The 14,045-nt window shown below is 42.7% G+C and overlaps 1 protein-coding gene across 1 annotated transcript in view; it reads left to right on the plus strand.

The window, feature by feature from the left end:
- The first annotated feature begins 57 nt into the window (after positions 1-57).
- Positions 58-14,045, plus strand: part of RANBP3L (RAN binding protein 3-like) — a 50,693-nt gene continuing 36,705 nt past the window's right edge. Inside the window, exons 1-6 of the mRNA XM_009894713.1 lie at positions 58-97; positions 565-639; positions 1,306-1,430; positions 1,957-2,060; positions 11,774-11,858; positions 12,963-13,062. Of these exons, the coding sequence (XP_009893015.1) occupies positions 58-97; positions 565-639; positions 1,306-1,430; positions 1,957-2,060; positions 11,774-11,858; positions 12,963-13,062 (529 nt within the window). The remainder of the gene's footprint in view (positions 98-564; positions 640-1,305; positions 1,431-1,956; positions 2,061-11,773; positions 11,859-12,962; positions 13,063-14,045) is intronic.

The raw sequence follows: 14,045 nt of genomic DNA on the forward strand, positions 1-14,045 counted from the left end.
TTCTGCAATGAAAAAGTAGTGATTGTGTGTAGATTATCAGTTGTGTCATTTTACAGGATGTGGGACATTGTTGCCATGACTTTTTGGCTGGTGTTTGGTATGATTATTAAAACAGTGAAAGCATTAGTAGTGCACTGCCATCATTATAGTAAGTTATGTAAGTCTTTTTACATAAACAGCGCAGGGCTGTTTATTTATTCCCATGTTCTTGGGCCTCATTTACTCATCTTAAAAATGCCCAACACTGGACCAGATAGCATTGCCATTTCAATAGCTTTTGCAAACCAGCAGCACCTGGTTTTCAAAGCTGAAGAAGGATTTTATGAGTTTAAAACATCTGTTCCTATCCAAAAGGCTTCTGTCTCTGACATCGCCAGAAAACCCATGGTGCTTTCTCCACCTGTAAAATGGAGGCAGTAACAGCTATCTCAGAGATCTTGTTTAGATGGATAGCTTGGAATATTGCTCAGGTACTAGCAAAATAGGGGGAGGTTACAGAAACATGAATCAATAATTAAAAAATTTTATTACTCATTATTAAAGTTTAAATTCTGTGTTCTGTAGTAAAGAAGAATAACATATTCATGAGCCCAGTTCTTCTTCGAAAAAACCCTGACTTGATCAAAACCACAAAAGAAGGTAACTCTCATTGCAGTATTTGTTCACTGTAGTTCCACAAAGGCATTCTTGACAGATAGAGAAGACAAAAATGACCACTCTTCTCTATGCTGAGTGATAGGCTAAGTATCGTTATAAAGTTCAGAAGTTATTTGTTTGACAGTGTAAACATCCTGTGACCTCTATTGTGAGCCTCTGCTCTGACTACTGAATTCATGAACGGACTGAATATAACCTTGAGTAGTGAAATTCCATGAAATTCCACATTTCTAACTGAATAACTCTGCTACTGGAGAAGGCAATGAGAATGGAAAGAACTGTATTTGGCATCTGCAGGTGCAGGGTTAAATTTGAAATACAGATGACAGATCTAACAGAAAGCAGTAAACATAAAGATGAAGATATATTTAACTACATAAATACAAATATATTTTAGAAAGATAAATATATGTATTTTTGTATATAACACATTACTTTTATTCTGATAGGATAACAGCGGCTGGTGTCACTGCAGAGTTGTGGATTTTAGAAGGGATTACAATTTTTCAAAATATGTAACAAGTAAACAACAATAAATATTATTTAAACATACTTTGAAGCTTTCAGTTGAAGAGGCAAGACACATAGGTATGAATTAGATGTGAAGAAAAAGTCTCTGTTTAAATATTTTGTCTGTGTTTTTGCAAGGATCCTTGTCACAAAGTCAACTGCGGAATGTCATTAGACCTGCCATTTTACAACCCCCACAAGCCCTGACCCATCCTGAAGATGCTGTAGTATCTCTAGTAACTAAGAAAGAAGCACATGTTCAGGTAAAAAGAAAAGTAATTTTACTGGCTAATATATGTTTGCAGCTCAACTTAAAAAAAAAAAACCCACAAAAAAACCCCGTGCTGTTTTAAAGCATTTAATTATACCACTGCATGATTTTCTAGAAAGTTCCCATATCAGTTTCAGTGGAATTGATGGATCACTGACATGGTGTGAACTGTTAAACTCATGCTGACTGTGTTTGAAAAAACATCTCTTCTCTGCAGGCTGTCTTGGCTTTCAGATACCAGGGTTCTGTGGGCAGATCAGCTTTGGGGGTCTTTTGGATTTTGTTTATTTAGGAAGCAACGTTTTGGCATTTTGATTAAGGGCACTAGCTTAGTACACAGCTGGAGGAAGCTCTGCCAACTACCACATATATATGTGTGTGTGTGTGTGTGTGTGTGTACGTATTATACACACATATATATGTGTGTATATAAATATAGACTCTGGATTTCTAGCAGATCTGCTTATAGCAGAAAATAAGCTTGGTCTAATTAATTCATCTGGTTGTATTACTCCTAGCTATCTGAAGACAGCTCTTATTCCTCAGCTGAGAGTTCAGTAAGTTCCAAAACAGCAGTGAGGTCATCTACTACCATGAATCTTTCTAGCTCTAAAACAACACAGTAAGTTTTTATTTATTATATTTCTACACCATTTTGTAACTTGGCCTTTGGCCTCCCCTTTTGTCCCACGTGTCTACCATGGTATTAAGCCCATGCTATCCAAAACCACACAGTGCTCACTGGTGTTTGTGTGTGGTGCCAGGATTTGTGGGCACTGACATAAGCGCCATACACCATAAGAAATGGACTCCTGCGGGGAATTAGTCTCTGTGGGACAGTTTGTTTCCCATTAGCAACCCCCAAGCCAGAAACTATTTTGGTTTGCCATCTAATGCAGCTTTGGCAGTTCAAAATATGTCCTGGTTTTGAATGTTTACGGTCATCTTTATGTCCCTTTGGAGAACTCTCTTCTGTAGGCATAGCTGCTACATCTTATAAATAGATACAGAGAAACTCAGGAATTACAACATATATCAGTATATTGGACCCAAAAGACATGAAGAAAACTACACAGGACTGATTTGGAAGACAAGGTGAATGCAGCAACTGATGCTCTAGTTCCATGCACATGCCAGAATTTCTGGCATGAACAATTAGCTGTGATGATGTGACAGGGTGGCATCTTTGGGTTGACCTGCACAGACTTTCTGCATGAGGAAGCTGATTTCGTTGGACTAGGACATTGCCCCATGCCCTTGCCTCTGTGTATGACTGAAAGAGCTCATACTGGTGCAAAAGTGGGCTGTTACCTCTCTCAGGAGACTGGCTTATGAGAATGTTAGGTCTGTGGTTAGCCAGCAGGTTATCTTGTGGGTATTAATACTGCTTGCTGGTCGTTGATGAGGATTATTTACCTGGAAGTTGTGAGCATCACAATACACCTGAGATCAGTTATGACGACAGAATGACGTTTCAAAATTGCTAGGGCCACAGATAACACATTTGTGATGTTGCCTCCTTTCCCCCTCCCATCCAAAGAGGGCAGAGAACATGTTAACTGCAAAGGAGTCTTCTTCAGGGCTGGATGGGCCACAGATAAAGGTTCCTGCACACAACATTTGGGATGCACAGTGCTGGGGTTCTGAGGAGATAAGGGATTTTTAGATGCACAGACAACTCTGATCTTAATCCTTATCAACAAATAGAGTATCATTAGAGGGCAGATGCTCACTGTGATTCTGGAGGAGCCAGCCTGTCCTCTTCTACCACAATGAATGCTGTGGTGATGCCTTGTGAGGACAACATGGAGCAACACAGCATGCTGGATTTTTAGCAGATTCAGAATGATGGTAATACATGTACTGGAAAAGCTAAAGGGAAGACGGTACTGACTTCAAAATCAGTTGGTATTGTTACTCCAAGTCTATTTACCTTCTGTCACCTGCACAATATCTAGGAAAAGATAGGTATCTTTCTCTTGTGAAGTAGATGGCTAGAGAAATGCAATGCAGTGTTTCAGTGCTGACAAGTTACATGACTTAAAAGGGCTTATGGTATTTCTTTTTTAAAAGAGGAATTGCTCATCTGCTTGGGGTATTTGTGCCTCGATAATTCAGTATATGGCAGTTGTGGTTTATTTGACAAGTTGAAAACTAATTTAAATACAACTAGGTGCTTACTGCTCTTCTGAGATTGCAGGGGAGTGTAATTGCCATTCTTCTGATCTGTATTAAGTGACTGATGCTTTAAAATACTTCAGTAAAATCTTTTTGGCACAGCTGTTTTCTCATAGATAAATTGACAAGTATTCAAACAAACAACTTTATTCGACTTCATATACATGCTAAACAATGGTGAACGTTGCCGCCAGTCCTGCTCATTGCTAAGAAAATATTTTTTTAGATCTGTTTTTAATTATCAGCCAAGGTGTAACTATTGACATTTATCTACAAAAAATAAAATGCAGAGAGACTCAACAACAGGGATTACTGCTGCCTGCAAACGTCCCTCTAACTTTCGCTCCTCTTCCACCTCTTCTCTATGTGGTACAGTTCTGTACAGAGATGAATGAAAATGGTTTGCTAGCCCTCTGCAGTTGCTGCAGATGTCTGTGCCCCAGGAAGTCACCAACAGTTTCAATTTCCTGAACGGGCTGTAGTAATGAACTGAAAAAGAGACATTTGCAGTTTCTCAAGTCTGATTAAAAGCTTGGAAAGGAGATTGTGTCCTAAGTGACAGAAATATAATGCTGTGAAAACACAGGCTTCTGGTCCTGTATTCAGCTTTGCAGAAGGATTTGCTTGGAAAACTGCAAGGTCAGCACTGTAAGTGGCAGCTACTCAGATCCTTCTGGACACTCTGAGAAGGACAGTACCTGGATCTACTCCCTTTCCATAGTCCCTTTCCAATATCTTATCCACATTGCTCCTTCTCCCATTCTTCCTTGTTAGCAGTCATTCCCTGAATTCAGTGCCTGTGGTTTGCATCTCCATGGCAATGTTATCCCTGGCACACTTTGTTCTTGTCCTGCGGCAACATAAGGGTATTGAGGTTTTAAAAGGACTTTAAGGCTGGCACTTCCAGTTAACTGTCTTAAAAAAGAAAGATCATGCACTGATTCTTTTTCCTTTCCATTTCTGAAAATAATTGAAATCCATTTCCCACATTATTTCTTTGAGACAAGGCTCTAGTTTCTGGGTTTTAGCTTTTTTGGAGTGCTGTCCTTACTAAGTTGCTACTGGAGCAGCCTAGAAGTAGCAGACAAAATTTCAGGGTGAAAATTGCTCACAATTCAGTGAATTTCAGTAACGAGCTTTCTTAAGGATAAGAAACTCATTAGTTTAAACACACTTCAGATTCCCCATTCATGGCCCAAAGCATGTATGAAAGGCTTCAAGGCTAAAAAGAGACACATTTTCTGATTTCTCTTTCTTACTTGCTCTTGGTCTTAGCAACATATCAAGCATAAGAATGTTAAGGAATATTTTTTTCCTTAAGTGTAAAATGGAGATAACTTGTACTTGGGAATTCCTTCATCCATGTGAAGAAATTTCAAGCACACTGTAGTTGTGAACACAGAAACTAAGTTTTAGAGCCAGTCATCAAAGTTCTGGCAGCAAACCCAGCTCATTAACAGGAATATCCTCTGCATGACATACGTGCTGTTAAGCCCTCCCAAGGGTTATAAATGATCTGGAAGAGCAGATAAGTGGTGCTGAAGTATGCAGTTTTGACAGAACATCACATCATCTTCCTGCCAAATTGTCCTTCTGGAACAGAAAGAGACAAGAACTTGGATGGTTTTGCCTTTGCCAGCAAGAGATGTAGTGATTAAGCTCTACAGAAAGCATGAACAACCTATAAGCTTTTGCTAAAAAAAAAAAAAAACCCAAACCATGCAAAGACATTTACAAGGTCTCTTCTAGGCACATGTATAAAAAATGGATCTTGTTAATTTAAAGTGTCTATGTAATTAGCAGGTCAAATCACAACTTTACTTATGTTAGAATATTCTTGAATGGAATCCACAAGTAATGTACATTTTATAACTTGTGACTATGTCACTATTTAAAAACACATTCACCTTCTTCTCTTAAAACTTCCTGAGAGGTAAGAGGCTAACTGAGAGAAGTTAAACTCAGGATGGCAATGCAAAAAATAAATTAATGTTTTTTATCTGGAAGACCTGAGACACTAAGAAGGAAAAAGGGACAGACAAGAAAAAGGACAAGTATTTTAATGTAGCTTCTGACCAAACCAGTCACACTCCAGATCCTAAATGTAAAGTCATTTACCTACTCTATGAAATTTTCTCCCAGATCTCTTTCCCCAAAGTATAGTTGGCCAGTATCAAGGGATTGCAAGTATTTAGCTTTCTTCACTTCTCATTTTAAGTATATCTATGGAACAGGCCATTGAAAAATGGAAAGAAGATCTTTCTTTCCTGTTTTAGCTATGCCTCGTCATAAGCCATCTGCTATCTAACCTCTACATCTTTGCAGTATTTATGTGAATTGAAAGTGTGTGCATTAGAATACACTGCCTCTGCCTCTTTCCATCTTGGAAAGCCACGATGTTAGGTGGATGACCAAGGAGTGCCTGTAAGGCCCTGGAGAGTACGTTATTCTGAAGGGTACCACAGCTGCACCAACATGAAGGGAAAATTGTTAATTGCTGGTAGTCTTTTCGTGGAGCAAAAGGAAACAGGTAAAGTGTCGCAGAAGGAGTGATGCACTTCACCCATAAGAGAGAAGCACCAATATATTTATTGATATAAAACAGCAATTTAACAAAGTTTCATAGTAAATGCGACAGTGGTTTAACAAGATTCAATGGCAAGGCATACTTGGTTATCTAAAGCTATCCTTCACGAATCCCATACCCTGGAGGCAAGGGGGAAGGTCTGGAGGGAGGAAAATTTCCCCTCAGTTGAGGAGGACCAGGTCAGAGACCACTTGGCCAGTCCTCGGGAGACCCAGACTTTGCAGGTAACCGAGAAAGTCTGGGGGAAGCAAGACTATCCCTTGGTTGATGAGGAGCACGTTAGAGATCAGTTAGATAAACTGGATATACACAAATCCATGGGGCCTGATGGGATGCACCCTCGAGTGCTGAGGGAGCTGGGGGAAGTCAGTGCTGGGCCGCTCTCCATTATCTTTGAAAGGTCCTGGAGGACAGGGGAGGTGCCTGGGGACTGGAGGATAGCCAATGTCACTCCAGTCTTCAAAAAGGGCAGGAAGGATGACCCAGGAAACTACAGGTCGGTCGGCCTCACCTCCATCCCTGGAAAGATGATGGAACAGCTTGTGCTGGGCACCATCTCAAAGCACCTGGATGAAAAGAAGATTATCAGAAGTAGTCAACATGGATTCACCAAGGGGAAGTCATGTCTGACTAATCTGATAGCCTTCTATGACAAAGTAACTAGATGGGTGGATGAGGGGAGGGCAGTGGATGTTGTCTACCTTGACTTTGGCAAGGCTTTCGACACTGTCTCCCACATCATCCTCACAGGAAAGCTTAGGAAGTGTGGCTTAGATGAATGGACAGTGAGGTGGATTGAGAACTGGCTTACAGATAGAGCTCAGAGGGTTGTGGTTAGTGGCGCAGAGTCTAGTTGGAGGTTAGTAACAAGTGGTGTCCCTCAGGGGTCAGTACTGGGCCCAGTTTTGTTCAACATATTCATCAATGATCTGGATGAAGGGATAGAGTGTACCATCAGCAAGTTTGCTGATGACACAAAACTGGGAGGAGTGGCTGACACGCCAGAAGGCTGTGCTGCCTTACAGCGTGACCTCGCCAGGCTGGAGAGTTGGGCAGAAAGAAACCTTATGAAGTTCAACAAGGGTAAGTGTAGGGTACTGCACCTGGGGAGGAATAACCCCATGCACCAGTACAGGTTGGGGGCTGACCTCCTGGAGAGCAGCTCTGTGGAGAGGGACCTGGGAGTCCTGGTGGACAACAGGATGACCATGAGCCAGCAATGTGCCCTGGCGGCCAAGAAGGCGAATGGCATCCTGGGGTGCATCAAGAAGAGTGTGGCCAGCAGGTCGAGGGAGGTCATCCTCCCCCTCTACTCTGCCCTGGTGAGACCGCATCTGGAGTACTGTGTCCAGTTCTGGGCTCCCCAGTTCAAGAAAGACAGGGAACTGCTGGAGAGGGTCCAGCAAAGGGCAACAAAGATGATTAGGGGACTGGAGCACCTTTCTTATGAGGAAAGGCTGAGGGACTTGGGTCTCTTTAGTCTAGAGAAAAGAAGATTGAGGGGGGATCTTATTAATACATACAAATACTTAATGGGAGGATGCCAGGGGGATGGGAGTAGTCTTTTTTCAGTGGCACCCAGTGATAGGACGAGGGGTAATGGGCATAAACTTGAACATAGGAAGTTCCATCTTAACATGAGAAGGAACTTCTTTACTTTGAGGGTAGTGGAGCACTGGAACAGGCTGCCCAGAGAGGTGGTGGAGTCTCCCACTCTGGAGACATTCAAAACCCGCCTGGACGCTGTCCTGTGTAACGTGCTGTAGGTGACCCTGCTCTGGCAGGAGGGTTGGACTAGATGATCTCCAGAGGTCCCTTCCAACCCTAACAATTCTGTGAATTCTGTGAATGTGTGCTCGCAGCTGAGAAGGCCAACCATATCCTTGGCTGCATCAGAGGAAGCGTGGCCAGCAGGTCAAAGGAAGCGATTCTGCCCCTCTACTCAGCTCTCGTGAGACCCCACCTGGAGTACCGTGTCCAGCTCTGGAGTCCCCAACATAAGAAGGACATGGACCTGTTGGAGCAGGTCCAGAGGAGGGCCACAAACCTGGCCTTGAACACTTCCAGGGATAGGGCATCCACAACTTCCCTGGGCAATTTGTTCCAGCGCCTCACCACCTTCATAGTGAAAAATTTCTTTCTGATAGCTAATGTAAATCTACCCTCTTCCAGTTTGATGCCATTACCCCTCGTCCTATCACTACATGCCCTTGTAAAAAGTCCCTCTCGAGCTTTTCTGTAGGCCCCTATTAGATACTGGAGAGCTGCTACAAGGTCTCCTCAGAGTCTTCTCTTCTCCAGGCTGAACAACTCCAGCTCTCTCAGCCTGTCTTCATAGCATCAGTGCTCCAGCCCTCTGATCATCGCCTTCCTCTGGACTCAATCCAACATGCCCATGTCCTTCTTATGTTGAGGACCCCAGAGTTGGATGTGGTACTCCAGGTGGGGTCTCAACAAAAGCAGGGTAGAGGGGCAGAATCAACTCACTCAACCTGCTGGCCATGCATCTTTTGATGCAGCCCAGGATGCATTTGGCCTTCTGGGCTGCAAGCACATATTGCTGGCTCATGTTGAGCTTCTCATCAACCAACACCCCCAAGTCCTTCTCCTCAGGGCTGCTCTCAACCCATTCTCCGCCCAGCTGGTATTTGTGCTTGGGATTGCCCTGACCCACATGCAGGACCTTGCACTTGGCCTTGTTGGACTTCATGAGGTTTGCACAGGCCCACCTCTCAAGCCTGTCCAGGTCCCTCTGGATGGCATCCCCTCCCTCCAGCGTGTTGGTTGCTCCACACAGCTTGGTGTCATTGGCAAACTTGCAGAGGGTGCCCTCAATCTCACTGTCCATGTGTCTGACAAAGAAGTTAAACAGCACTGGTCCCAGTACTGACCCCTGAGGAACATCACTTGTCACTGCTCGCCACTTGGACATGGAGCCATTGAATGCAACCCTTTGAGTGCGACCATCCAGCCAGTCCCTTATCCACCGAGTGGTCCATTGATCAAATCCATGTCTCTCCAATTTAGAGGTCACGATGTCATGCGGAATGGTGTCAAATGCTTTGCACAAGTCCATGTAGATGTTATCTGTTACTCTCCCCTTATCCACCATTGGTCTAACCCTGTCGTAGAAGGCCACCAAGTTTTTCAGACACCATTTGCCCTTAGTGAAGCCATACTGGCTATCACCAATCACATCCTTATTTTCCATGTGCCTTAGCAGAGTTTCCAGGAGGATCTGATCTATGATCTTGGCGGGCACAGAGGTGAGACTGACCAGCCTGTAGTTCCCTGGGTCTTCCTTTTTTCCCGTTTTAAAAATGGGGCTTATGTTTCCCCTATTCCAGTTAGTGGGAACATCACCAGACTGCCACGAACTTCTCAAATATGATGGATAGTGGCTTGGCAACTTCATCTGCCAGTTCCGTCAGGACCCACAGATGCATCTCATCAGGTCCCATGGACTTGTGCACCTCCAGGTTCCTTAGGTGGTCTTGAACCTGGTGTTCTCCTACAGTGGTCGGTACCTCATTCTTCCAGTCCCTGCCTTTGCCTTCTGCAACTTGGGCAATGTGGTTAGAGCCCTTGCCAGTGAAGACTGAGGCAAGAAAGTTGCTGAGTGTCTCAGCCTCCTCCATATCCCAGGTGACCATGTCTCCCTTTTCCTTCCTGAGTGGGCTGACATTTTCCTTAGTCTTCCTTTTGTCACTGACATACCTATAGAAGCTTTTCTTGTTGCCCTTGACTTCCCTGGCCAGATTTAACTCTACCTGGGCTTTAGCTTTCCTAACCTGATTCCTTTCTGCTTGGGCAATTTCTGTGTATTCCTCCCAGGGTACCTGTCAGTGCTTCCACCCTCTGTAGGCTTCCTTTTTCTGTATGAGATTTTTCAGGAGCCCCTTGTTCACCCATGCAGGCCTCCTGGCATTTTTGCCTGACTTCCTCTTTGTCGGGGTGCATAGCTCCTGAGCTTGGCAGAGGTGGTCCTTGAATATTTCCCATCATTCTTGGCCCCTCTTCCCTCCAGGGGTTTATCCCACGGTACTCCACCAAGCATATCCTTGAAGAGGCCAAAGCCTGCTCTCATGATGTTCAGGGTAGCAAACTTCAAGAAAGCTTACTGTGTGTCCTCCTTGCTGTGTGTCCTCCTTGCTGCCCTAAGGATCTCGAACTCCACCATCTCATGGTCACTGCAGCCAAGGCTGCCCTTACGCATGACATTCCCCACCAGCCCCTCCTTGTTTGTGTGAACAAGGTCCAGCATGTCATCTCTCCTCATTGGCTCCTCTGTCACTGAGAGGAGGAAGTTATTGTTGATGCATTCCAGGAACTTCCTGGATTGTGATAATAAGCACAATGAATCTAAGGTATAATCTTAGTGAAGCTTTAAAGTTTAGCATGCTATTAGTCACTTACCAAGGATCTGTTGTGGCAAGGAATCTCTCAGCCTCGAGGTGTAACCTTGAGAGGCATCCTTACCCAAGGGGACATCCTGGTGTGCAGCCCGATGCTGCTGCCATTCAGGAGAGTTCAAAGGGCTTGTCGTGGTTTAACTGCAGCTGGCAACAAAGAACCACATGGCCACTCGCTCACCACCCCTCCCTGCAACTGTGGGATAGGGGGGAGAGTCAGAAGAAAAAGGCAAAACTTGTGGTTTGAGTTAAAGGGAGTTTAACAGAATAGCAAAGGAAAGAGGGAAACAACAACAATAACAGTGATAGAGGAATGTACAAACACGATTACTGTACAACTGGTACCACCTGGACCCGGAAGCCCCAGCCCCCTCCCAAGCAGTGATTTCCTGCATCCTCCCCCTGGCCAGCTCCAGCTTTAGACTGGGCATGGTTCACATAGCATGGAATACCCATGTGCCAGGCCAGCTCCTTGGAAGAATTAACTCTATCCCTGACGGAACCAGGACAGGGCTCTTGGGCTGTTTTATGGGTAAGATGATTGACTTATAACCATATTTGCATACTGAAAACAAATGTTAGTTTCTTCCAGTCATATTTGCAAACCAACCACAGATGTTAGTTTCTTCCAAATCTGGCTTGAGTACCATTACTGTGATTAGGTGGATGAATTGCTCAAGTTAGCCCTTGGCTATTGTCTCCCTGGAATCCACATTGATCGGATGCAGCTATCATGACCAAACACACACATTATGACTGCTACTGGTGGTTTTGCCTTGGCCAGGGTTCAAGAGATCAAGGTCAGGTTGAAGAGGGGGGGAGCACACCGTCACAAAAACAAATGCAACTCATTAAAATTTCTGGAATGAGACACTTCCCTGAGGAGGATGAGGAGGCATGTTGTTTTGCTTCTTGTTCTTTGCTTTTAAGGAACATCCTCAATAATCTTAATGAAATACCATGTGATACTCTCTGTTCCTTTTGTGAGATGTTATGTGGAGAATATTTTCAGATTCTCTTAAAGAATTTGATTACTTGGTCATTGTTTGTTTGTCTTTAATGTAACGTGTGGTAAAGTAAATGCACGGACTTATTTATATTTTTTACAAGGTTCTAAATAGTTGTGAATCACATTCTTATGTTATTTTGTTCCCACAGAAGTCAGCTGTTCAAAGACAGAACTGTACAAAACAGCAGCAATTCTGATTTTGTATTTGGAGAAAATATGGTTGAGAGAGTTTTGGTAAGAACTGTAAATGCTGCCAGTCTTTTTATCGAGGTTAATGTACTTAGAATTTTTTTCAGAGATTGATTGTTTTTAGTTCCTCTTGTTCTTTTAAAGATGTGAGTAAATATGATTCCAACGACTGTTGAGGAGAAAATATCTAAATATTTATTGCAGGAGGGGTAGGCATTCCTATCTTCCCCATCCTAGATAAGTACCCTAATTACTAACCCATACCAGTATGCACTTCTCTTTTGCTCATTTTTTGACCTGAAGAAGGGTTTTTGTGTATTCCATGTAAAGTGGGACAGCCACAATATGAGACAAAAAAATGTGGTCCCCAGTGCTCTAAGAGTTTCTATCATAACTGTCAAAAGATGGGAGAAATTAGTATAAGGGGAAAATCAAACACCCATCCTAGATAGCGTCCACGTTAAACTATATTGAGCACGCTGTGAGACAGCTTAATGGATCAAGTCATGAAGGAAACTCAGACAAAAAGGTGGTTCCCAAGTTGAGGACTGCACCATTTAAAATGGAATGGAAATTCAATTTCTAGTAGAAGAAGAATGAGAATAGTATGCATATCTGTCAGTGAAAAAGCTTGGCAACCATAGGTCTGGGTTATGACTTCTGACCAGGATTTAGTTATATGGTAGGAGTTGAGCCACTGAGCATTGTCAGGAGCCAGAAGCATTTATTTACACATGCCAAAGAAACTTTACCAGAAAAAACTGAAGGTCATGGAAGTCTTTAATTCCTCTGAGGTTAATTTTGTGGTGTCTGGGAATTTTAAACTATTCTTCTGTGGCTTAAGTGCTTAAACTGAAAATTAGCTGGTACTTAAACATCTAAGTCTTTCAGTGGATTTAAAACCTAGTCCAGGACCATACAAAGAGGTCGTTCTTCTTGGGGGAAGAATGATGTACTGATTTTATGATAATAAAGTTACTTCCACTAGAGACTGAAATTGTATTATCTGAGTCAGTTTTTACTCTTAAAGTATTACAATTGCTAATCTTCAGCCAGGTATGCATTAAATAATTCTATGTTCTGTTTGATATGAAGTAGCATAGCCATTTTATTTAAATATGAATTCTTATTTGCCCTGTTTTTTTCTAGAGTCCAGAAAAGCATCCCAAATCGTGTGAGGAAGCTGATTCATACAAAGGAGAAATAACATCTGTGTACATAGAATCTTTTCATGTCAGCCCACAAACAAGTAAGCATACTCTGCAAACAAATACAGTTAGCTTTAGTATTATATATTTCTCTGTATCTTAGAGGATTTCAAATAAGCAGTGGTCAATAATATTCATCTATTCTCAAGTTATCCAGTCACTACTACACTTGCAGTATGTGCCAAAATCTGTGTTCAGAAAGCAGCTACAGTTTGCTTTATGACATTAGAACTGGACTAACTTCAGAATGAATGATCTAAGTTACTGAGCAAAGGATAGAGTTTTACAGATTATTGTTGTTATTATTCTTATTTATTACACATTATTATTATATATTATTTGAAAAAAATGCAATGGACTTTGTGAATGCCTTTTGGACGGCATTTGTGCACTACAATTTTAAGCTGTCGGCTGCTTGTATTTTATGACTGCTCATATAAATTACTTTGCTGTATTTGTATCCTAATTGTAGGACTGAAACTTCTCTACAGACAGATTTCAGGGGTTGTTTGTGACTCTGGTGAGGGGTCTGGAGGACAAGTCTTATGAGGAACGACTGAGGGAACTGGGGTTGTTCAGCCTGGAGAAGAGGATGCTGAGGGGAGACCTTATCACTCTACAACTGCCTGAAAGGAGGTTGTAGAGAAGAGGGGGCTGACCTCTTCTCCCTAGTTGACAAGTGATAGGATGAGAGGAAATGGGTTCAAGTTATATCAGATGAGGTTTAGATTGGATATTAGGAAACATTTTTTCACTGAAAGGGTTATCAAACATTGGAATAGGCTGCCCAGGGAGGTAGTGGATTTGCCGTCCCTGGAAGTGTTTGAAAAAAGGATAGACATGGTACTTGGGAACATGGTTTAGAAGTGGTTTAGAAGTGGTTTTGTCAGGTTAGGTTAATGGTTGGACTTGATGATCTTAAAGGTCCCTTCCAACCTCAACAATTCTATGATTCTACGATTCTGGTGTGAGCTTTTCTACTAGGCAAGCCACCTAAACTTAGACTGTGAGGAAATCCCAAGTA

The sequence above is a fragment of the Charadrius vociferus genome, unplaced genomic scaffold (assembly GCF_000708025.1).
Source record: "Charadrius vociferus isolate BGI_N301 unplaced genomic scaffold, ASM70802v2 scaffold450, whole genome shotgun sequence".
NCBI classification, from domain to species: domain Eukaryota; kingdom Metazoa; phylum Chordata; class Aves; order Charadriiformes; family Charadriidae; genus Charadrius; species Charadrius vociferus.